Here is a 25,164-nt window from a genome sequence, read left to right as displayed (position 1 = left end):
TACCATTGTTAAATCATAAATTTGTTTCTTTAAAGCAGTCACATCTTGCTTTTGACTTATTTGTCTTGACTGCTCTTCAAGCTGAAAAAGGAAACAAAACTCATTTAGAAGTGCTTTGGTGAGGATTAGAGATATTTTTAGATATGAATCTGGAAATTCTAGCCATTTTCAATTTTTAATACTTTATGACTTTATAAATCATTAAATGACATAAAATCTTTAATATTAAAACATTTGTTTTAAATAATACAAACATTTGAAGGGGGACTTTTATTATTGAATCTATTTTCTTTAAAATACTGGAAAAGCATTATAAAGCAATTCTTTCTTTCCTTATTTGCTAAAGGAATGTGTGCATTATTTTTTATCCTGTCTATTGTATATTAAAACAAAATCCCAAATTAGCTAAATGAAGACTTAAGGGTGTGTGCTATGGATGATCACACTACAACAACCTGTTTACAATAAACAGAAAGGTCTTGGGCGAAAGGTGTGTGCGAGGGCTGAGCCACACCACAAGGTTTGTCCAGTACACAATCTTGGGGTTCACAATGTCATCAAATAGCTTACAACACATCTCTGCTTAACATTTTGTCTTTTACTTTTTAATCTTTGTAATATCTTACTTTCTGTTAAAGTGTATAAATTTTTTGTTGCCACCTTGGTTTGGTAGATACAGTCTCGTAATCCAGAGTCTAGCCACAATTTTGCTTTAAACTGCTGACCTAGCACCTCTCAAGTACTAGGAAGACAGATGCATGCTAGAATTAAAATTTAAGAAAAGTGTTAATGCCAGACTCACCTGTTTTCTTCATGATGAACTTAAGAAATGTTTGCAAAAATAACTGAAATCAGTAATAACTAAACATGATGTGTAGCTAAACAGTCACAGAGAGAAACTATAAAGCTGCACACATGAGATCTGTTTGCTACCTGATACATTCATACTAGAGTTCAAGAAGATCCACTGCAAAAATAACTTTCCCATGAGTCTGGGCAATCAATTTCATATCAACTATTAATCAAGATGAGGCATAGGCAGAAAGATTGGTAAGTCTGGAGCCAGCCTTGGTTACACAGTGAATTCAAGATCAAGCAGATCAAGACTATAGTTAAATAGATCAAGGCTAAGTCTCAAAAGAAATGTCTAAAGAAAGCTGACCAAAGTACAACATTTTCTTATTATATCTAAGAAAATGATCAAACCCTAGCATTCAAACCTTAGCATTGGAAACAAAAACAAAGATTTGACTACCAAGAAGTAATATCCAGATCTGTGAGGATGTGTTTACAGGTAACCTCAAACAGGAGGTTCTTACTACACTAGCCAAAATGCTTACCACATTTTGTTATTCTCATGTGCTTTAACTATAAGCTGCCTTCATCTTGCCAGAAAGTATTGTGTGACATGACTGGCATGTGGCTAACCATGACTAACAGAGGAATATTAATCAGGTTTTGTGTCCAGTAAGGATTGTCTCATTTTCCAGACAATGCTTTCTGCTGTATCCTTTCATAGACAGAGAAAACGTTCTTTTCGTGTACACTTTAAAATTGACTCTCCTTTAGAGCAAGAGACAGCAGATCTGGCTACAGCCTTCTACATGTGAGTATCAACCTGTGAGTTCTTCAGTATTAGCACCTTTATGAGAATCAGACAGCTGTGGCTTTGTGGATCTACTTCTGGACATTTTAGTCCATTCACCTGTGTGTCCTTCTAAATGCCACCTCTGTGCTGTTTTTGTTATTATACATGTGCAGTATAAACTGAATTTAAAATTGTATATTGTGATGTATTTTTTTCAAAAAGAGATGTTTTATGACTTCACAGGAGAAAAATTATAAAAAAATAACTCAAGACTATCAGAATGTGTTATAAAAAAATAGTGACAGTCACAATAATTTGTAAACAATACTTTATAATTTTTGAGAACCCTTAGAACTCTCTCCTATAAATCTTTTTACTGTTTTATGCCACAAACATATCAGTCGGGCAAGCTGTCTAGTACAGACAAGAAAGTACATACTTCTTTGGTTACCGAGTGTCTCTTTAAGTTGGAGCAGGTCATTTTCCATCTCTGAAACATAGACTTCATTTGTAAAACATAGCCATTTAATAAGATCCTCAGAATTATTTAACATTTTCTGCTCATATTTAACATTTTCAAATTATGGGAATGATCTTAATAAACTATAATTGATAAAATATAAATTACTATGGTTAGGTAGGGAAAATTCATTATTAAAACTGTGTTTTAGTTTCATTGTGTCTTTGTTTAGTTTCTGTTTCAATGTCCATTGGTGAGAGTGGGGTGTTGAAGTCTCCCACTATTATTGTGTGGGGTTTAATGTGCGTTTTGAGATTTAGAAAAGTTTCTTTTTATGAATGATGGTGCCCTAGCATTTGGGGCATAGATGCTCAGAATTGAGACATTCTCTTGGTGTTTTTCTTTTTTTCTTTTGATGAGTATGAAGTCTAAAGCTATTTGCAGTACTTATGGAAACAACCACATGTAAGATGCAAGCTTAACCCTGACACAGCAGCTTGTAGTGTGAGTAAGAGGGTTTGTTGTTGTTGTTGTTTCTGTATATGAAGATGTCAATTTGATAGCACAATATCAATTATACTATAAACATCTGCTCCAAGGCAGGTAAGGCCTCCAAGTCTTCCCTATCCTGCTGCCTCACTCCAGAGTCACTTTTAAACGTGTGTTAGCAAATCACAGATCACAAAGAAACTGTTCATTGGAACAAAGAGAGAGAATGCCAGTGCTTAAGCATGCTTTTGCTCATATTTCTACAATTTTTTTCTTGCCTCTCAGTGATCAGGTGATTGCTAGACACAGAACTTTCTACTTAAAAGAACATTTTTTTATTTCACTTAATATTTACTAATTATCTGCTACACAGCTTGAAGTCAGGTGGGAAGAGGAATACAAGGATTCCTGGCTTATGCAGACAATCTTTCAGTAAAGAACAGACTTTCTACTAGAAACAGAGGATTGACTCAAAGCGTTTAGTAAATATAAACTAAAGTCACAGGAATGATAAATGTTCAAGGATAAGGCATTTTATTTTTCCCATGTTAAAAGTCAGTTGGGCCTTTAAAAATAAGTCTCTCAAGGAGTTGGACCAACTTAGAAATGTCATTCTTCTACTTCAATATAATTCAAAATTTTTTCCAGTTTCAATGAATGAGATACTAAGGCTGTTTCTAGAACATCTAGATACCACATACACACCTTTTTTAACCTTTTAATGGTGACCTGTAAGTCTCCTACTTCTGTTTCGTACTGACGTCTGAGGTCAGTGAGAGCTTCCTCAGCTTTGCGTTTTTCCTAGGAGGAAAATAAAAAGCACCATGTAAGTACTTTCTGCTCGTAAATGTCCTTCAACCCCACATTAACATGAAGCATTTTGTATCAAGCTAAACTGACCAAAATCCTCCTAAATGAGAACAGTAAGGCTAGGTAGCAGAAGAATGTGAGAAAGTCTCTGGAGTACACCAGTGCTGGACTTGAAACCTACTAAACTGGAAGAAATTTAGAATATCAAGATTCACACATTGTCCTTCCATCCCTCGCTTGGTCCTTTTGGGTGGGGCAGACACCTAGCTGGTCTGTTCCTGTGAAGACACCATATCCTAAAACATCCTAGAGGAGCCATTATACTCAGAGCAGTGGATAAGAACCCTCCCTCAATACCCTATGCCCCAGAGCTACAACTGGGAGCTTGGATCGCTCAGGACTCATCAGCCACCCAAACCCCATGCCTCTGGAATACAACTCCACTTCTGCCCCTCGCTTGGTCATTTTGGCTGGGGTAGACACCTAGCAGGTCTGCTGCTGTGAAGACAACATATCCTGAGACATCCTAGAGGAGCCACTGCACTCAGCAGCAAGATTTCAGGATCCCAGAGGTGGCCCTAGTACCAGGAATTCTTCCAACTAAAAGCTCAAGATCACAGGATCATGGAAACATCTGGACTCTGAGGAGTTCTGACACAAGCAAGATAACTGGAAAGACAGGTTCCAGTCAGAATCAGTGAGTGCCAGTAGCACTAGAGTTAATCAGATGGCAAAAGGCAAGCACAAGAACATAAGCAATCGAAACCAAAGTTACTTGGCATCATCAGAACCCAGTTCTTCCACCATAGTAAGTCGTGGATACCACATCACACTGGAATAGCAAGATTCAGAATTAAAATCACTTCTCATTATGATGATACAGGACTTTAAGAAGGATATAAATAACTCCCTTAAAGAAGTACAAGCAAACACGGGTAAACAGGTAGAAGCCCTAAAGAGGAAACACAAAAATCCCTTAAAGAATTGCAAGAAAACCGAATCCAAGAACACATCGAAACAATCATCCATCATGATCAAGTAGGCTTTGGCCCAGGAATGCAGGGATGGTTCAATATTCAGAAATCCATCAATGTAATCCACTATATATAAACAAATTCAAAGGAAAAAATCACATGATCATCTCACTAGATGCTGAGAAAGCATTTGACAAAATTCAACATCCCTTCATAGTAAAAGTCTTGGAAAGATCAGGAATTCAAGGCCTGTACTTAAACATAGTAAAAGCAATATACAGCAAACCAGTAGCCAACATCAAACTAAATGGAGAAAACCTTGAAGCAATTGTACTAAGATCAGGGACTAGACAAGGCTGACCCACTCTCACCCTACCTATTCAATATAGTACTAGCCAGAGCAATTACACAACAAAAAGATATCAAAAGGATACAAATAGGAAAGGAAGAAGTCAAAATATATCACTATTTGCAGATGATAGTATACTTAAGTGACCGCAAAACTACTTCCACCAGAGAACTCCTAAACCTGATTTAAAAAAAAAAAAAAAAAAAAAAACCTTCAGCAAAGTCAACCCAAACACATCAATAGCCTTCCTCTACAAGAAATTAGGAAAATTACAACCTTCACAATAGTCACAAATAATATAAAATACCTTGGGGTGAATCTAATCAAGCATGTGAAAGATCTATATGACAAGAACTTCAAGTCTCTGAAGAAAGAAATCGAAAAAGATCTCAGAAGATGGAAAGATCTCCCATGCTCATGGATTGGCAGGATTAATATAGTAAATATGGCCATCTTGCCAAAAGCAATCTACAGATTCAATGCAATCTCCAATAAACCCCAACTCAATTCTTCACAGAGTTAGATAGAGAAATTCTCAAATTCATTTGGAATAACAAAAAACCCAAGATAGCAAAAACTATTCTCAACAATAAAAGAACTTCTGGAGGAATCACCATTCCTGACCTCAAGCTTTGCTACAGAGCAATAGTGATAAAAACTCCATGGTGTTGGTACAGAGACAGGCAGGAAGATCAATGGAATAGAATTGAAGACCCAGAAATGAACCCACACACCTATAGTCACTTGATCTTTGATGAAGGAGCTAAAACTGTCCAGTAGAAAAAGGACAGCATTTTTAACAAATGGTGCTGGTTCAACTGGAGGACAACATGTAGAAGAATGAAAATCAATCCATTCTTATCTCCTTGTACAAAGCTCAAATCTAAGTGGATAAAGGACCTCCACATAAATCCAGATACACTGAAACTAATAGAAGAGAAGGTGGGGAAGAACCTCGAATACTTGGGCACAGGAGAAAAGTTCCTGAACAGAACACCAGTAGCTTATGCTCTAAGATCAAGAATTGACAAATGGAACTTCATAAAACTGCAAAGTTTCTGTAAGGCAAAGGACACTGTCAATAGGACAAAACAGCAACCAACAGATTGGGAAAAGATCTTTACCAATCCTACATCCAATAGAGGGCTAATATCCAATTTATACAAAGAACTCAAAAAATTAGACTCCAGACTACCAAATAACCCTATTAAAAATTTGGGTACAGAGCTAAACAAAGAATTCTCAACTGAGGAAATTTGAATGGCTGAGAAGCACCTAAAGACATGTTCAGCATCCTTAGTCATAGGGAAATGCAAATCAAAACAACCCTGAGATTCCACCTCACACCAGTCAGAATGGCTAAGATTAAAAACTCAGGTGATAGTAGATGCTGGCAAGAATGTGGAGAAAGAGGAACACTCCTCCATTGTTGGTGGGATTGCAAGATGGTGCAACCACTCTGGAAATCAGTCTGGCAGTTCCTCAGAAAATTGGACATAGCATTACCTGAGGACCCAGCTATACCATTCCTGGGCTTATAGCCAGAAGATGCTCCAACATATAACAAGGACATATGCTCCACTATGTTCATAGCAGTCTTATTTATAATAGCCAGAATATGGAAAGAACCCATGTGTCCCTCAACAGAGAAATGGATACAAAAAATGTGGTACACTTATACAATGGAGTATTACTCAGCTATTAAAAACAATGAATTCTAGAAATTCTTAGGTAAATGGATGGAACTAGAAATATCATCCTGAGTGAGGTAACCCAGTCACAAAAGAATACACATGATATTTGGTATTCACTCACTGATTATTGGATATTAGCCCAAAAGCTTGCAAGACCCAAGATGCAACTCACAGACCACATGAAGCTCATGAAGAGGAAAGACCAAGTGTGGGTGCTTCAATCCTTCTTAGAAGTAGTAACAAAATACTCAAGGGAGCAAATATGGAGACAAAGTGTGGGACAGGAACTGAAGGAGAGGCAATCTGGATTCCACCTGGGTATCCATCCCTTGTGCAGTCACTAAAGGTAGATGCTGAAGTGGATGCCAGGAAGTGCATGCTGACAGGAGCCTGATATAACTGTCTCCTTAGAGGTCTGCCAGAGTCTGACATATTCAGAGAAGAATGCTCAGAGCTACCCATTGAACTGATCAAGGGGTTCCCAATGGAGGAGTTAGAGAGAAGACTGAAGGAGCTGAAAGAGTCTGTGGCCCCATGAGGAGAGCAACAATACCAACCCACCAGAGCTCCCAGGGTCCAAACCACCAGCCTGGAAGCACATAGGGAGGAACCCATGGCTCCAGCTGTATATGTAGGGTAGGATGGCCCTGTTGGGCATAGGTGGGAGAGGAAATCCTTGGTCCTATGAAGGTTGGACACCAAGTGTGGGGGATTCGAGGGTGGGGATGTGGGAGTGGGGGGTTAGGTGGGGCACATCCTCATAGAAGCAGGAGGAAGGGGGATGAAATACGGGGTTCATGGGCGGGAAGGGGAATGGGATAAGAGGATAACATCTGAAATGTACATAAAATATCCAATAAAAAATATTTAAAAAAAAGTTTCACACATCATCTTGAAGTGCAGGCTCTAAGACTGTAACACTGTGCTAAGATCACAACACACCAATAAATCAGTTAAATATTACTGACAAAAAATATAGCACATCTATGGGCTCTATTGAATTCCTACATACTGTGTTGTCTCAGGACTTAGAAAGGCACAACCAGCATAATTGTCCTATCTTTTTTTAAACACAAATTGAAAGGACATCAAATTAAAATTTTCTATGCAGTCACAACTGTGTCCAGGGGCATATCAGGTGCTTCAGCCTTCCCCCTTTGCCCACACCCATAGACAGGTTGACTCCCAAGGGATACATTATAATCAGACTCCCAGGTGGTAACTCCCCACCCCAATACCTAGCATAACTGGGACCCCCATGGAACCCAGAATTGATAGGACCTATCCATCCTGCCAAAGACATCACTCTTCTGGTCCAGAACTGTTCCTGGGGGCAGATGAGGTGCACCAGTACTCCCCCCATGCCTACATCCAAAAACAGCTTGATTCCCAGGAAGTCTGTCATAACCAGGCTTGCAAATCCTGAGTTCCTAGTCCCTTCCCACACCCAGAGACACCCTGTCTCAATGAGGTTGATCATAACTAGGTGTACAAGAGTGACAGGCTCCAGGAAGAGATAGCAAGGTCACTTAACACCGGAGATAACCACACGGAAAGAGGTAAGCACAATAACATAAGCAACAGAAACCCATGCCACTTGGTACCATCAGAACCCAGTTCTTCTACCACAGCAAGCTCTGAATACCCTAACACACCTGAAAGCAAGATTCTGACCTAAAATCTTATCTCATGAAGATGATAGTGGACCTTGAGGAGGATATAAATAACTCCCTTAAAGATATACAAGAAAACAAGGGTAAACAGGTAGAAGCCTGTTGCCGTAAATCTCCAACCCTAATAGGACCGGTCAATGAAAACACAACTCAGTAATTATGGTTATATTCTGCAAGCCTAGATTAGCCAGATTCACCACTTCACTACTCTATTCCCCAGCTGTGAAACCCTTATAACTTAAAGGTTTTCCAGCCCCTACTTTTGTCTTTCTACCTCCTGCTTCCCAGTCATCCTCCTCTGTCGTCCTCTGTTGTCTTCTCTCTCCTCTGCTTCTCCTCCTTTCTCTGCTCTCTCCCACCAACCTTTATTTCTCTACCTCCCCTTCTTCTGCCCAATCACTGGCTCCAGCCTTTATTTTACAAATTGAGATGGGCAGAAGGTTCACTAGAATTCACCTGTATAATGACTCACTCCTCCTCTGCAGCCCTTCACAGGAAAGGGAAATTAGAATCAAAATACACGGCCAGTAATATCCACAACACTTCCCCCTTTCTGTTCAATTAAAAGAGTCTTTTCTCCCAGATATAAATTGAACACAACTATATTACCGTATTATAACTGTTAAAGTACAATATAGACCTAACACCCAGTCCATCGTTTTTGTTAACTAAATAGAACTTCTGTCATCTTTCCTAACTAAAAGACTTAATTCTGAACCTGGCCTTTTTCCTGTCTTTAGAATGAATGACAGCTGAAAATTATCCTCTCAACATAAATAGCCTGGGTTGGCTGTGAGACTGTAAGTCTTCAACCCCATCAGAAATCCAGAATGACTGAATTAACCGAAATTGTGGTAAGCACAAAGCATAGCTTCTAAAACTTAGCCAATATATAGAGACCACTTGGACAGTCCCTATACTTCAAAACGCTGGAGCATCCAATCTTCAGCCTTCTTGCCCAGGATCATCTGACAGACCTAGTAATGCAGAAATATTAAGGGCTGATTACTCTATCTTGGCAGATATAATCAGTTGACTATTCTGCAAATGTGTCTCAACTGGAGTAACTCCAAAGATGCTCAACTTCTTCTTAGAATCCAAGACAGAGAAGCTGTAAGGAGCAGACAGGTCTCTAATCAAAATGAACATTTATACAGGAATGTTTGTAACGTCAACTCTATGGACTTCTGATGTCTTTTAAAACCAAATCTGGACTGTTGTCCACTAACTCCTTTCAGCTATTTCTAATTAAAATCTAGAAAACAACCTAACAGTAAACTCAGAGCCATGAATTTGCTATAGGCCCTTAACTTACAGGCTAACCATCTCAAATCAATTAACAAAATTAAATAAGGACTGGGTCTAAGCCTTGTATTCCTAAATGTGTTATATAGGCACAGTGCTTATGAGAATAACAATATTAATCTCACTTTTCTATCAATAAGAAACTCATACCAATGATTTATGGAATCTTCATTCCCACTTAGAAGGACAACAAAATAATCATGGGAGGCAGAGAAGTGGAAAACACCTGGGTGGGAGAGGAGAGGAGGAGAAAGAAAAATGGAAGGCAGGATCAGATATGGGAAGAGATAGGAGAGAAGTCCAGAGGGCTAGGAGACCTAATAGAAATAAGTAGCAATGTGGGTGGGGCATTGGAGAACTACTAGAAAGTCCCAGATGCCAGAATGGTAAGAAGTTCCTGGGACCCAATGGGGTTGACATTAGCTGAAATACCTAAGAGCAGGGAGAAAGAACCTCCATTATGGCCCACAGTGGAGGGATGGGGCCACCCACCAACCTCAAAAATTTTCACCCAGAACTGACCCTGTCTAAGGAAATGCAGCATCAAAAAAATGGAGCACAGACTGAAGGAAAGGCCATCCAGAGGCTGCCCCACCTTGGGATCCATCCCATCCACAGACACCAAACCCCAATACTAGTGCTCATGCCAAGAAGTGCTTGCAAACAGGAGCCTGGTATTGCTGTCTTCTGAAAGGTTCTGACAGCACCTGACTAAGATAGATGCAGAAATTCACAGCCAACCATCGGACAGAGCCTGGAGACCCCAATGGAAGATTTAGGGGAAGGACTGAAGGAGATGAAGGGAATTGCAACCACATAAGAATAACAGTACCGTGCTCGCTTCGGCAGCACATATACTAAAATTGGAACGATACAGAGAAGATTAGCATGGCCCCTGCGCAAGGATGACACGCAAATTCGTGAAGCGTTCCATATTTTTAACTAAGATATTCCATGACAAAACTGAATTTGCACAGTATCTTCCCACAAATCCAGCTCTACAAAGGATAATAGCAGGAAAGATCCAATACAAGGAGGGCAATCATACCCTAGAAAGAGCAACAAAATAATCCTTTTCCATCAAACCCAAAAGAAGATAACCACACAAACGATGTCTCCATTATTAGCAAAAATGACAGGAAGCAACAACACCCTCTCCTTAATATCTCTTAACATCAATGGACTCAATTCCCCAATAAAAAGGCATAGGCTAATGGACTGGATACGCAAACAGGACCCAGCTTTTTGCTGCTTACAGGAAACCCACCTCAGTGACAAAGACAGACACTACCTTAGAGTAAAAGGTTGGAAAACAATTTTTCAAGCAAATGGTCCTAAGAAACAAGCGGGAGTAGCCATCCTAATATCGAATAAAATCGACTTTCAACTTAAAACTATCAAAAAGGATAAGGAAGGGCATTTCATACTTGTCAAAGGAAAAGTCAACCAACATGAACTCTCAATTCTGAATATCTATGCACCAAATACAAGAGCGTCGACTTACATAAAAGAAACCTTACTAAAGCTCAAAACACACATTGCACCTCACATAATAATAGTGGGAGACTTCAACACCCCACTCTCAGCAATGGATAAATCATGGAAACAGAAACTAAATAGAGATACAGTAAAACTCACAGAAGTTATGAACCAAATGGACTTAACAGATATCTATAGAACATTTCACCCTAAAGCAAAAGAATATACCTTTTTCTCAGCACCTCATGGTACCTTCTCCAAAATAGACCATATAATTGGGCACAAGACAGGCCTCAACAGATATAAGAAAATTGAAATAATTCCCTGCATCCTGTCAGATCACCATGGTCTAAGGCTGGTCTTCAAAAATGACAAAGAGAATGGAAAGCCCACATTCATATGGAAATTGAACAACACCCTACTCCTTGATAATCAGGTAAGGGAAGAAATAAAGAAGGAAATTAAAAACTTTTTAGAATTTAATGAAAATGATGACACATCATACCAAAATCTATGGGATACAATGAAAGCAGTGCTAAGAGGAAAATTCATAGCTCTAAGTGCCTACAAAAAGAAACTGGAGGGAGCATACACTAACAGCGAGACAGAGCACCTGAAAGACCTAGAACAAAAAGAAGCTAATACACCCAAGAGGAGTAGACGGCAGGAAATAATCAAACTCAGGGCTGAAATCAACCAAATAGAAACAAAAAGAACTATCCAAAGAATCAATAAAACTAGGAGCTGGTTCTTTGAGAAAATCAATAAGATAGATAAACCCTTAGCTAGACTAATCAGAGGGCAGAGAGACAGTATCCAAATTAATAAAATCAGAAATGAAAAGGGTGACATAACAACAGAAACTGAGGAAATTAAAAAAAATCATCAGATCCTACTACAAAAGCCTATATTCAACAAAATTGGAAAATTTGGATGAAATGGACAATTTCCTAGACAAATACCAGTTACCAATGTTAAATCAGGACCAGATAAACCATCTAAACAATCCCATAACCCCAAAAGAAATAGAAGCAGCCATTAAAAGTCTCCCTACAAAGAAAAGCCCGGGACCAGACGGTTTTAGTGCAGAATTCTATCAGACCTTCAAGGAAGACCTAATTCCAATTCTTTTTAAACTATTCCACACAATAGAAACAGAAGGTACATTACCCAACTCATTCTTTGAAGCCACAATTACACTCATACCTAAGCCACACAAAGACCCAACAAAGAAAGAGAACTTCAGGCCGATCTCTCTTATGAACATTGATTCAAAATTACTCAATAAAATTCTAGCGAACCGAATCCAAGAACACATCAAAACAATTATCCATCATGATCAAGTTGGCTTCATCCCAGGAATGCAGGGTTGGTTCAATATTCGGAAATCCATCAATGTAATCCATTATATAAACAAACTCAAAGAAAAAAACCACATGATCATCTCACTAGATGCTGAGAAAGCATTTGACAAAATTCAACACCCCTTCATGATAAAAGTCTTGGAAAGGTCAGGAATTCAAGGTCCATACCTAAACATAGTAAAAGCAATATACAGCAAACCAGTAGCCAGCATTAAACTAAATGGAGAGAAACTTGAAGCAATCCCACTAAGATCAGGTACTAGGCAAGGCTGCCCACTCTCCCCCTACTTATTTAATATAGTATTGGAAGTCCTAGCCAGAGCAATTAGGCAACACAAGGAGGTCAAAGGGATACAAATTGGAAAGGAAGAAGTCAAAATCTCACTATTTGCAGATGATATGATAGTGTACTTAAGTGACCCCAAAACTTCCACCAGAGAACTCCTAAACCTGATAAACAACTTTAGCAAAGTGGCTGGATATAAAATTAACTCAAGCAAATCAGTAGCCTTCCTCTACTCAAAAGATAAACTGGCTGAGAAAGAAATTATGGAAATGACACCCTTCAAAATAGTCACAGATAATATAAAATACCTAGGTGTGAACCTAACCAAGCAAGTAAAAGACCTGTATGACAAGAACTTCATTCCCCTGAAGAAAGAAATCGAAGCAGATCTTAGAAGATGGAAAGATCTCCCATGCTCATGGATTGGAAGGATTAATATAGTAAAAATGGCTATTTTGCCAAAAGCCATCTACAGATTTAATGCAATCCCCATCAAAATTCCCACTCAATTCTTCTCAGAGATAGAAAGAGCAATCTTAAAATTTATTTGGAATAACAAAAAACCCAGGATTGCGAAAACTACTCTCAGCAATAAAAGAACTTCTGGAGGAATCACCATCCCTGACTTCAAGCTGTACTACAAAGCGATAGTGATAAAAACTGCATGGTATTGGAACAGAGACAGGCAGGAGGATCAGTGGAATAGAATAGAAGACCCAGAAATGAACCCCCATACCTATGGTCACTTGATCTTTGACAAAGGGGCTAAAATCATCGAATGGAAAAAAGATAGCATTTTCAACAAATGGTGCTGGTCCAACTGGTTGTCAGCATGTAGAAAAAAGCAAATTGATCCATACTTATCTCCTTGTACAAAGCTCAATTCCAAATGGATTAAGGACCTCCACCTAAAACCAGCCACACTGAAACTAATAGAAGAGAAACTGGGAAAAAGCCTGGAATACATAGGCACAGGGAAAAAGTTCCTGAACAGAACACCAATGGCCTGTGCTCTAAGAACAAAAATTGACAAATGGGACCTCATAAAGCTGCAAAGCTTCTGTAAAGCAAAGGACACAGTCAATAGGACAGAGCGGCAACCAACAGATTGGGAAAAGATCTTCACCGACCCTACATCTGATAAAGGGCTAATATCCAAGGTATACAAAGAACTGAAGAAATTAGACTCTAGACAATCAAAGAACCCTATTAAAAAATGGAGCACAGAGCTGAACAAAGAATTCTCAACTGAGGAAGTTCGAATGGTTGAGAAGCACCTAAAGAAGTGTTCAGGATCACTAGTCATCAGGGAAATGCAAATGAAAACAACACTGAGATTCCACCTTACACCAGTCAGAATGGCTAAGATCAAAAACACAGGTGACAGCACATGTTGGCGAGGATGTGGAGAAAGAGGAACACTCCTGCACTGTTGGTGGGATTGTAAACTGGTACAACCACTATGGAAGGCAGTATGGCGATATCTCAGAAAACTGAACATAGTGTTACCTGGGGACCCAGCTATACCACTCCTGGGCATATACCCAAAAGAAGTTTCACTATACAACAGGGACACATGCTCCACCATGTTCATAGCAGCCTTATTTATAATAGCCAGAAGTTGGAAAGAACCCAGATGCCCTTCGACAGAAGAATGGATGCAGAAAATGTGGTACATTTATACAATGGAATACTACTCATCTATTAAGAACAATCAGTTCACAAAATTCCTAGGCAAATGGATGGAGCTGGAAAATATCATCTTGAGTGAGATGACCCAATCTCAAAAGAACATACTTGGTATGCACTCATTGATAAGTGGATATTAGACCAAAAGCTCACAATGTCTAAGAACCTACATACAGACCACATAAAACTCACATAGAAGAAGGAAGACCAAAGTATGAATTCGTTGGTCCTTTCTAGAAGGAGTATCAAAAGTTTCAACCAGAACTCCCAAAGTCTAAACCAGAGAACACAAAGGGAGGGACTCACACACCTGTATAGGGAATTGAGGGTGTCCTTGTTAGACTTCAGTGAAAGTGGAGGGCCAAGGTCCCCGAAAGTTTGGATTCCCTACTGTGTGGGAATTCGAGAGCAGGGAGATGGGACTGGGAGGATGTTTGGAGCACACCATCACAAAAATTAGGAGGAGTGGGTATGGGATAAAGGATCTTGGGGGAGAATGAGAAAGGAGATAACATTGAAAGGTAAATACGTATAATACCCAATAAAAAACCCACACAGATAAAGGATTTTTTTAAAAAAAGGGAGTTTACTTATCTTAAATTAATTTCAAAAGTTTCTAGGAGTTGCAAATTGGCTAAGATCCTATTTTAAGCTCTCCACAAAAGAACTTAAATCTCTGATCAATATTCTCAAGAGAGAGGTAAACCCTAACTTCCTCAACAGTTAATTGACAGAAGAGAGGTAATCTCACAAAAAGTAGAAAAAGCTATTTCCAATCGATATATCATATAGTCTGATTAATTGTCAGTGGTGCTATAAAAGTCCTTTGACAAAAGATTATAAATATAGATTTATATATCCTTAAATAAGGTCTTCATGACTCTCTGAGTGTAGAAGGAGCAACTGTTGGCGCTTCAGCCCTGATTTTACAAGAACTCTGAAAAATTGGCTTTAAAAATAAAAGAGGGGGAACGGTACCCCCTCAGAAGGAGCCCCCCTGAAATACTCTCCATCATGCCTTGTTCACTTTTCTCTCTCTTAAGCTGAAAGCTCATGGCAAATCTCTTGCTGACCATGTTGGTGACCTTGGGCACCACCAAGACCAACAAAACTTTGCCACAGATATGGGGAAGGACCCTCATACCCGTAAAGGGAATGCCCCAGACCCAGTTCCCTTATGGAGCCGAGGACTGATATGCCTGTCCAATACCACAGAAGGCACAGCTAACCGGCTACCATAAATATTAATGAAAAAAAATAGATACACTCACAAAGCCAGGCCCAACCATAAATACGATGAATAATAATTTACATCCAGGGAAGAGAAATCTCCCTGAGAATCCCCTTCTTTTTTCTTTCCAGGCAAAAATGAATCACCCGTGATGCCTGCCATTAGAAGTTCTAATCCAGATGGGCCAGAAGTCAGGATCCTCGCCCTTACCCTCACCCCCTACCTTTTCCCAGCTGCACAAGGTTCCCTGAAGCTTGGCAACTGCAAGATCCTGCTTGGAAACTGCAGATAGACTCAAAGCAGTGTACCATATCATCTGAAGAATAGCAAGGAGACCATAACTCAAGCAGTGTACCATATCTTCTGAAGAATAGCAGGTTGCAGTCCTCCTCGCCCCCACGAATAACTAGGGCCTGCCAGTCGGGTCAAGTGGCACCCAGACGTGGGGCTCGAGGCACGGACCCCTCTGGACGGACCCTCATTGAGAGGATGTGCGCAGGACATCAAGATTAAGCGAGACAGAGATCAAAACCCGCGACCTGTCATCCACGGAACCAGGTTGATGCTGCCATCAAGAAGACGGTTGAAGTTCATTACCATCAGCCGAAAATTGAAGAGGATCCAGAAGTGACTCTGCAGGAGACTGACACAGCTGCCAGCTCCCCTGCCTCCCCCCTACGGTCGACCGCTAGACTTCCACGCCCTCCAGAAGGGTTCCTGGTATGCCTGGCTTTGCCCCCGTTTCTCTCGATAGAGAGCTTGGCCTCTTGATCACCACAACAAAAATTGGCTTTTTCCTAAACCAAGGCCGCCCTTGATATGGCCGCTAACATTGGGGAGCCTTCCTTTATGACAATATTACACCCCAAACTGACAAATGGTTGGTAAATTGAACATTTACAAGGGACTAGGATGGCTGTGAGTTAGCCCAATGACGGGATTATTGTAGGTCCACTTCCCAGGGGCCCACCCAATGCAGCCGAAAAGGAGTGCGTGGTGCTGGGAGTGGGTGCAGCCTACATGGCCTAAGACAGGGCCCTCACCCTCCTTTCACCCACATCGGAGTCCCTTGACGTTGCCCATCGTCGACAGCCTAAAACCTTCGACCATCGATGTGACTCGTCTCACATCAGTGTTTTGGGGTTGTGAACTTGTCTAAGACCCCCCATAATTAGACATCCAAATTCAAAATTCACATAGTTGGGATTGATCATAAGATGCCTTCTCTAACTAAACAGAGAAGGGGGAGATGCCAGAAGCCAGGACCCTCGCCCTTACCCTCACCCCCTACCTTTCCCCACCTGCACAATGTCCTCTGAAGCTTGGCAACTGCAAGATCCTGCTTAGCAACTGCAGATAGACTCAAAGCAGTGTACCATATCATCTTAAGAATAGCAGGGAGACCATAACTCAAGCAGTGTACCATATCTTCTGAAGAACAGCAGGTAGATCATAATTCAAGGCAGTGTACCGTATAGACCATGACATGTTTCAAGGCACAGGCCAAGAAGATTTTGTACTTTTCCACCATCTGGCCCCTCTTACCCCCTCCCCTTGTGAAACATGCTATAAAAAAGCATTTCATGTTCAAAAATAAATAAATTATTAAAAAAAAAAAAAGAATAACAGTACCAACTAACTAGACCTCACAGAGCTCCTAGGATCTAAACTACCAACCAAAGAGTATACATGGGTGGGTCCATGGCTCCCACTACATATATAGAAGAAAACTGCCTTATCTGGCATCAATGAGAGGGTGCTTGGTCTAGTAGAGGCATGTTGCACCAGTGAAGGGGGATGCTGTAGGGGTAAGCTGGGAGTGGGTGGGTGGGTGGCTGGGGAGTGACCTCTTAGAGGCAAAAGGGGTTTTGCAGAGGGGAGATCAGTAAGGGGAACAATATTTAAAATGTAAATAAATAACATAATAAATAAAAAAATCTATGCAACGTGCACAGAAATTGTAATAGGCTGGAAGAGTTCCTTAACAAGGTGTAGTCTGAGAAATATTTTTGAGTGATTTTTCTTCTCAAGTAAACATGGTGAAATGCACTTACACCTACTTGCACCAAATAAAGTGGCTACATCAGTTGGCAATAATGATGAGGCCATTCATTGTACAACATGCAGCTGAGACACCATTACACAGCATGAGATTGTATGTTGCACTCTGATGTATCCTGTTAAATTTCCCTGTAGAAGACAGTGACAGAATGGCACGTCAGGAGGCCTAAAGACTTCAATTCAGAAATCCTCCTTAAGGTAGAAGGAATGGGCTTAGGGAGGAGAGGGATTAATTTATGAAAGACAACTGTGATGGAAGACTGGAAACTTCTTGGGCTGCTGGCTGCATATAGGAAAACAGACTCATCCCAAAAAATTAAATAATATATAAGGGTTTCATAAAAGGTAATAATGATCTATCTCTCTCTTTTGATACAGGACTTTTATGTCAAAAATCCATTAGCTGCCTTTCTCTGTCCCCAAAGGGAGTCCCCCAGTAGTCTGTCCTTCTGACAAAGAACTAACAGAGAGGCACCTTCAGCAACAAGGGAAAAGCAAACCAATCCACTCTCTCACCCCTACACACACACACACACACACACACACACACACACATACATACACAATAGGTTTGCAGGACGAAGTTGATTAAAAAAAAAAAAAGTTGTCCCCTCCTCCTTGAAGCTGCAAAGTAAATTTATGGTCCTTGGCCAGAAGGTCAAGCCAGGTCAGGCTAGACCACAATTTGTTGGAAATAAGGTAATAACAAATAAAAGACACTAGTGAAAACAAACAGGTTTTTACTAATATACAATTCCACTGAAAGATCCACTAACAGAGAAAAGGCAAAAATGGCTGCTGTGATGATCAGGCTCAAGACAGTGATTTCTACTTATTTTTTTTTTTATTTTAAGTAACCAGATTATGAGAAATTCCTGTCCTCTTCACTTATAGGTCACAACTTGCCTCTTTACCAAATGCACCGTCTTAATTGGTTTAAGGTCCAAAGCCTTTTCTAGTGAATAATTTAAAGCTGGAGACTGCTCCCTTTTCTCACCTTGATTCAGTCACCTAGCAAACTATGTGTAACTTCTCAACTCTCAGTTTTGAAATGAACAGGTGTTACTGCACAGCTGGCAGTGAACACCCGTCCTCCTAGTTATCTATAACTCTATTGAACTCTAAGTTCAACATATCCTTTTTTGAGATTCTTTTAAATTTTTTTTGTTTTTTGCTGTTGTTAATTCATTGGGAAGGGTAGATAATCTATCAATGGCATTGGTGACTGTCTTATCAGGAGCTATATTCTTACAAATCAAAGGGTAACATATTCAACAAAGTATGACCCAAACATACTCCTTCTCTGTTAGTGTCATATTAAGTATGAGTTTATTTTCCCAAGACATTCATCTGAAGACATTCCTTTAAAGTCAGCCCTGGCATAATTTAATCTTTGTTGATTATAAAAAATAGTCAATCCAGTATACATTCTTGTTTACTATTGACCAGTAGAATATTTCTTATTCTAACCTTACAGCTATTTGACTTTTAGCATTACTTTGGAACTCCCCTGGTCATTCCTATAGAGTCAATGTAGATATCAAAAAAATCAAGGTATCCAGGCTGGAGAGACTGCACAGCAGTTAAGAACACCAGCTGCTCCAACAGAGGACCAGAGTTTGATTCCCAGAATCCATATGGCAGCTCACAACAATTTGAATCTCTACTTTCAGGAAATCTGATGCTCTCTTTTGGCTGGCATGGACACCAGGCATGCAAGCAAAATAGTTTTACGTACAAAATAAAAATATCTGTTTGCAAAACAAAACATCTTGCACTGGAATTAGCTTCACCAAGCAAAGGTTAATTGAATTCCAAAGTTAAGAGTAAAGGCCTACTAAACCAACTTGCAGGACCCAAAACAGTCAGGTGGTGGCTTAAGTAGAGGTTCCTCAGTCTACAAAACCATTAAAAGTCAGCTCAAGAGACAGAACTCCTTTGTTGCTTCGGACATCTAGCACATTGGTACAGACTCAAAAAACAAAATCAACAATAAGACACATTCAGAAACTGGGTTATATAGCTGAACAGAGTTCTCAAAAAGATACTAACTTAGAAATTATTTTAAAATGTTCACCATCATTAGAAATTAAGAAAATGCAATTCAGAACAACTTTGAGATTTCGTCAGACTCCAGAAATAATGGCTAAAATAAACAAAACAACCAAATAACAAATGCTAAAGAGGATATACGGAAAAGAGAGCCCTCGTTCATTGTTGTTGGGACTGCAGAGTAATGTACCCCTATGGAAATCAGTACGGAGAATTCACAAACTGATAAAATAATTCTACCACATAGCCCATGGATCACTATACAATCCTTGGCATACGCCTAATATTTTTATTACTAATGTTGGGGATTTATCAGCCCCACAGATAGTTGCTCATTTATGTGCATTGATGCTCTATTCACAATAGGTAGGAAAAGCAAATAATCTAAATGTCCCTCACTTGAGGAATGGATAAGGAAAATGTGGTTCATAAACATGATTCAATACAATTTAGCTGTAACCAAAAAAATGAAATCATGAAATCTACAGGTAAGTGGATGAACATAGGAAAGGCAATATTGAGGTAACTGAGACTCAGAAAGACAAATGTATATGCTCACTTTCATCTTCAGCTCCAATATCCAAATCATCAGATGTGAGTATATAGCCTAAGATAACCATAGAAAGCAGGAAAGTAAAAATGAGCCAACAAGTAAAAGTTGTCCTTAGAGAGGGAAATAGTAGTGAATAAGTGACATAAAAGAGAAAATAGAAGAAAAAAAGACCAAAGAAGAGTGGTTTTTTTAATCAGAGAAAAGAAAGGAAGTCAATGAAGTAAGAAGGGAAGGGGAAAAACAACACTAGGAGTTCTTGAGAAATACAAGGAATCATTCTTTATTTAACAAAAATTACATATAATGAATATATATTCATATACAGATAAAATTTAAAACTTTACTAGGTCACTTGGCCTGGCAATGCTCTCCACAAGAGCCATAGATTAACAAAATCTCCAACATTAGAAAGAAAAGACCTTCTTTCAAACCAAAGGAGTCCAAGAGACTCCAAAAACAATATAGACTATTGTGTTGCATTGCTTGCCTCCCAGAGTACTATTAAATTACCTACTGCTGAAGAAAGTTACTGTGTACTTTCTCCACATGACTTTAATCTAAAAATTTCTTCCCTGGAGAATAACTTTTCTACTACCAGAAAGTGCTACAGAAGCTGCCAAAAATGGGAGGAACCAAAAAATCCTTTTCAACTGTGCCTTTATACAACAATGACCAGCAGGACATGATATCTCTAAGAGTACAATTGTGGCAAGTACCTGTTGGTGGTAACCAACCACTGTCTAATTGTACTCAAGGGTCACTCAACCTAAAAGAAATCTATTTTTATACTGGAGACTTATCCAACTACCCAAAGCTAGTGAGGTCATGGACCTTAGGTGAGAACTTATTACTACCACTTTACTAATGCACCATGATTGATTCCTAACTGTATTCTAAACACTCATCCTACTACACAACAAAAGGTGTATCTACAGTCTCCTCAACATACTCCCCCATCAAAGAACAGCTCAAGAACAACATAGTATGGAAAACCACAACTTGTCAAAATACAAAGAAAAGTTGATTGTAGGATACTCAGTCACAATGTATACAGGCATAACACAACTAATGTATATAAGGCACAGGGAACATCATGCAAGAGGGAGATGAAATATTGAAAAAGTCAGAAAACTAGTAATCTGCTGAAACCATGTCTCTTGAAAAGACAAGAGAAGCTAACACCAATAAGCATGCTAAAGTAAAAGGAGAAATTTCATGGGTCCCTATCTCTAAATAAAAACTACAATGGAATGATGAGAGGAGAGAATAAATCTTCCCCAGGGATTAGCTCTTTAGCTGTTTAAAACCAAGTGAGCAGACCAGAAATCATACACATACCAACAACACAAAGCAGACTGAACATGTTGCATTTATGCACATAGTTATGCATATATTTATGTATATGTATGAACCAGTGACAATTAAAGAAAAAGAGGCCATGAATTTGAGAGAAAATGAGAGTTGAGGACATGGAAGGAGTTTGACAGACAAAAAATAAGGAGTAAACAATGTAATTTCCTTTTAAACTTTCTGTAAAAGGTAATTAAAACATTGACGTTTAACGCAGAAAATCTCAGTAAACACTGAAATACATTAAGAAAAAAGCAATGCAATATTAAATGATAAATATTAATAATTGCTTTTCTACTATCTCTTTTATTTTCTTAATAAGAGTGACATCATTGGCCAAAAGAAAAGAACATAATATAAAAATAAAAATCTCCCACCTGCCAATAACCAGGCCCTAATTGCTAGCTAATCATCTGATCCACTGACTTGTGATGTCTTTTATAAAAGAAAAATAATGCCTAACTCCTAAAGACTCCTAGGCCTTGCACTAAATTATTAGCCCAAGCAGAGATAAATGGTACTGTGAAATACTACCTAACTGGATAGTGAGTGCTTATCTCCTATGTACATAAATATGATGCCAGAAAAACAGTCAATTCTGGTCTCACAAATTCTTGAACACTTGTTCCTTGGCAGGTCGTCCTAGCACAACAAAAATTACATAATTATCTCTCCAATGAGCTATAATTATATATACAAATATAATTCAGCAAACTGAATTCAACATTACAGATGGAATATATCATAGTGAGACAAGAAAACATCATTCATAAGAGAAATAAAATTTTCTTTGTTCATAGATTGTTATCAACTAAGAAAACTTGCTGGAATCCATCAGAAGTTACTCAGTGTGTATATATACGTGTATACAACAAACATATGTATGTGTATGTATACACTAATTATATACACTAATATTTTATATTTTTCCACAGATTTACTACTAACAATCAGAAATAAAAATCCAAAATGTTTTCAATATCATCAAAATAGAACAATTAAGAAAAATCATATGTAGTGTCTGCATATTGCAGACTACCAAACTCTTCTGAGAAGGAAGATATAGAAAACGGTTCATTTGTAGAGAGTACATAGTGCTGTTACAATGTCAGTGTACTGCCCTAACCTGTAGATAACTGGGAAGTCAAATCCTCAGTGGGATTTTTTTTTTTTTTAGATTTGCTTTTAAACATCAATAAAAGTTGATTCTATGAAAATTAAATAAGTAAAAATTCCTTTACTCTGTAAAGGAATGAAAATAAGGATTGAAACCTCTGGACTTCAAGATTCACTATGAAGCAACAGCTGTAAACACAGGGCAAAGCCAGGGCAGAGCAAACTTACACAAACACAGCTAGCTGGCTTGGGCAAAACACAAGTGTTGTGCAGCACAAAATGGACAAACAAATGCTGTTTTCAACAGTACTAGAATAATTAGATAGAAAAACAAAGAAAACAATGATCAGATATTGCACGATATACATGTATCATGTATGAAGTGAGTTGAGAGTGTACACTGTACCATATACAAAGTGAATTGAGAGTATAAAACATAAATTCTATCAATGGAGATACAACGTCAGTCACCTTGGCCCAGTCAGAGTGTTAATTACATCACTGAAAGAATGGTGCACAAAGGGAAACACCCTGATTTGGACTTCATGATAGTAGATTTTCCTACTTTTCAACAAGCCTCTTAGAAGAATAATAAAAGTGAGAACTGGATAAAAATGTTTACAGATCAAGAATCAGATAAGGTATGTTTGGAGAATTTAAAGAAACTCAAATTTAGCAATAAAAATTTGTGTTTTTTAATTAGCAACATATTTTATCAAAGCAAATACAAATGTATGTAAATGTAAGTATATGAAAATAAGCACATTAACTCATACTCAGCAGGTTAGTCATTAGGGAAATGTATCCAGATTCTTCCACCTACATATAATGTAAAGAAAGGACAGAACTCTCACCTTTGGTTGTACAGTGTACACCAGTATCTTACAGAAGGAAGCACACTCACAGATAGAACAAACTATTCTACTCTAAGAATTCTAAAGAGAAATAAAAAGTATCTGCCTACATAAATTTTCATACACGAGTACTCACAACATCTTGTACTGGTCTAAAACTGAAGGGAACTGAAATATTAACAGATGCATGAACACACACCATGTTTCACATTATACAATTCAAAGTTACTACTTTACTATAACATACATGAGTGCTGATACATAGCTAAGTCTCATAATAATTATGCTGAGTAAAGGAAGCCAGGGAATAAATAGCACATAGTGCAATACTCCTTTGATATATAGTTTTAAAACTTCAAATGAACCTATAGTGACAAAAAAAAATTGAAGAGTAGTTGCCAGGCAAGGACAAAGATGGCAACAAACACACATATGCCCACACTTGCCATATTCTCATAAATACAGTTTACTGAATACAAATTGTAAGACACTAAAGATGTTACAGTGAAAATAATGTACATTTCATGTACAAAAAAAGAAGTCATGGGGAAAAGAGATTCCCTTGGATAAAGAACTAGATGCAGAAATTGGTACAAGATGGAGACTCAATTTTACAGAATTTAGGAAAACAGGAGAATCTGAAAAAAATTACCAAGGCAGCTGGGCAGTGGTGGCTCGAACCTTTAATCCTGAGCTCATTCGGAGTTCTAGGCCAGCCTGGACTACAGAGTCAGTTCCAAGACAGCTAGCGGTACACAAAAAAGTAAAAATTAATAAATAAAAAAATCACTAAGGTAAAGAAACAATTGAAATAAAATCAGACTCACAAGCAGTGAAGTGATGCCACTGGGAGGTAGCTATACAGGATGAAGAGTCCAGAAGGCAGAAGGATGCCATGGTGACTGGACAAAGCTAGGGAAAGTCTCCAGTGAGCCAGCATTTGTGATCCAGAGAAAACATGATTAAAGGTGTGAGGTTGGTACTGGGAAGGGCTGGCAAGCAGAGCTCTTTCCAGTGCCAAAACGTTCAGCTGGCAGAAAAGTCCTTGACTGGCATGCTAAAGTCTCAGGATTTACATGCACAGAAACTGACTGGCCACAAGTAGAATACAGAAAAGAAGCTATATATGATATACATTTCTTTTTGACTTCTGGAATAAAGCCAGGAAAATAAAAAGCATCATTAGCAAAGCATGAAATTATAAGAGGTAGAGGCCATGTTATTATCCTCATTACCAACAATTGATTTGAGAGGCACTGGAAGCAAGGAGAGACAGTCATAGTATAATATGTGACTACGAGAACTGTTTGATCCTTGAATGGAAGTATAGATTCAACAGTGGTAGAGAGTTTTAAGGAAAGCTAAAAGTGAATTTACTGTTTCTAAACATAATTAGGCTGTGCTGTAAATGTAAATTTTGAAGATGATCAAAACACATTGTATGATATTCACAAAGAATTAATAAATATATTTTTATTAAAAGAGGGATAACAAATAAAGATACCTAAAGGTATCTAAGGATGTGATAAAGACAAGTAAGGTAAATTATCTGAAAGGAAGCAACAAAGGCACGGAAAGAAACCGTAGCAGCCATGGTTGTGCCTATCAGACAACAGTTCTCAGTACTTCATATACATCAGGATGATTAATCCTCCTTGAGGCTGGAAGGTGGTAGGACTGTTCTGTAAATTTGACTGACGAGAGATTAGTTTACCATTGCCACCTGGCCTTGGTGAGGGTGAACTCGGAATGTAGACTTAAGTGTATCTGAACCAACGCTCAGGTCT

General features: G+C 38.7%; 1 protein-coding gene and 1 non-coding gene across 2 annotated transcripts in view; one reads left to right on the top strand and one right to left on the bottom strand.

Annotated features, from left to right (window-relative positions):
* Rasef (RAS and EF-hand domain containing) overlaps positions 1–25,164 on the bottom strand; it is a 77,127-nt gene that overhangs the window by 30,528 nt on the left and 21,435 nt on the right. The window contains exons 4-5 of the mRNA XM_028754640.1: positions 3,243–3,338; positions 4–81 (exon numbers count right to left, since the gene is read on the bottom strand). Coding sequence (XP_028610473.1) covers positions 4–81; positions 3,243–3,338 — 174 coding nt within the window. The remainder of the gene's footprint in view (positions 1–3; positions 82–3,242; positions 3,339–25,164) is intronic.
* Positions 10,176–10,282, top strand: LOC114610158. Its single transcript, XR_003709649.1, has one exon. It is a non-coding gene; the product is annotated as a U6 spliceosomal RNA (small nuclear RNA).

Source organism: Grammomys surdaster, unplaced genomic scaffold, assembly GCF_004785775.1.
Source record: "Grammomys surdaster isolate TR1022 unplaced genomic scaffold, NIH_TR_1.0 126029, whole genome shotgun sequence".
NCBI classification, from domain to species: domain Eukaryota; kingdom Metazoa; phylum Chordata; class Mammalia; order Rodentia; family Muridae; genus Grammomys; species Grammomys surdaster.
The sequence above is the reverse complement of the archived record's forward strand: the minus strand, read 5'-3'. Positions and strand labels throughout refer to the sequence as shown.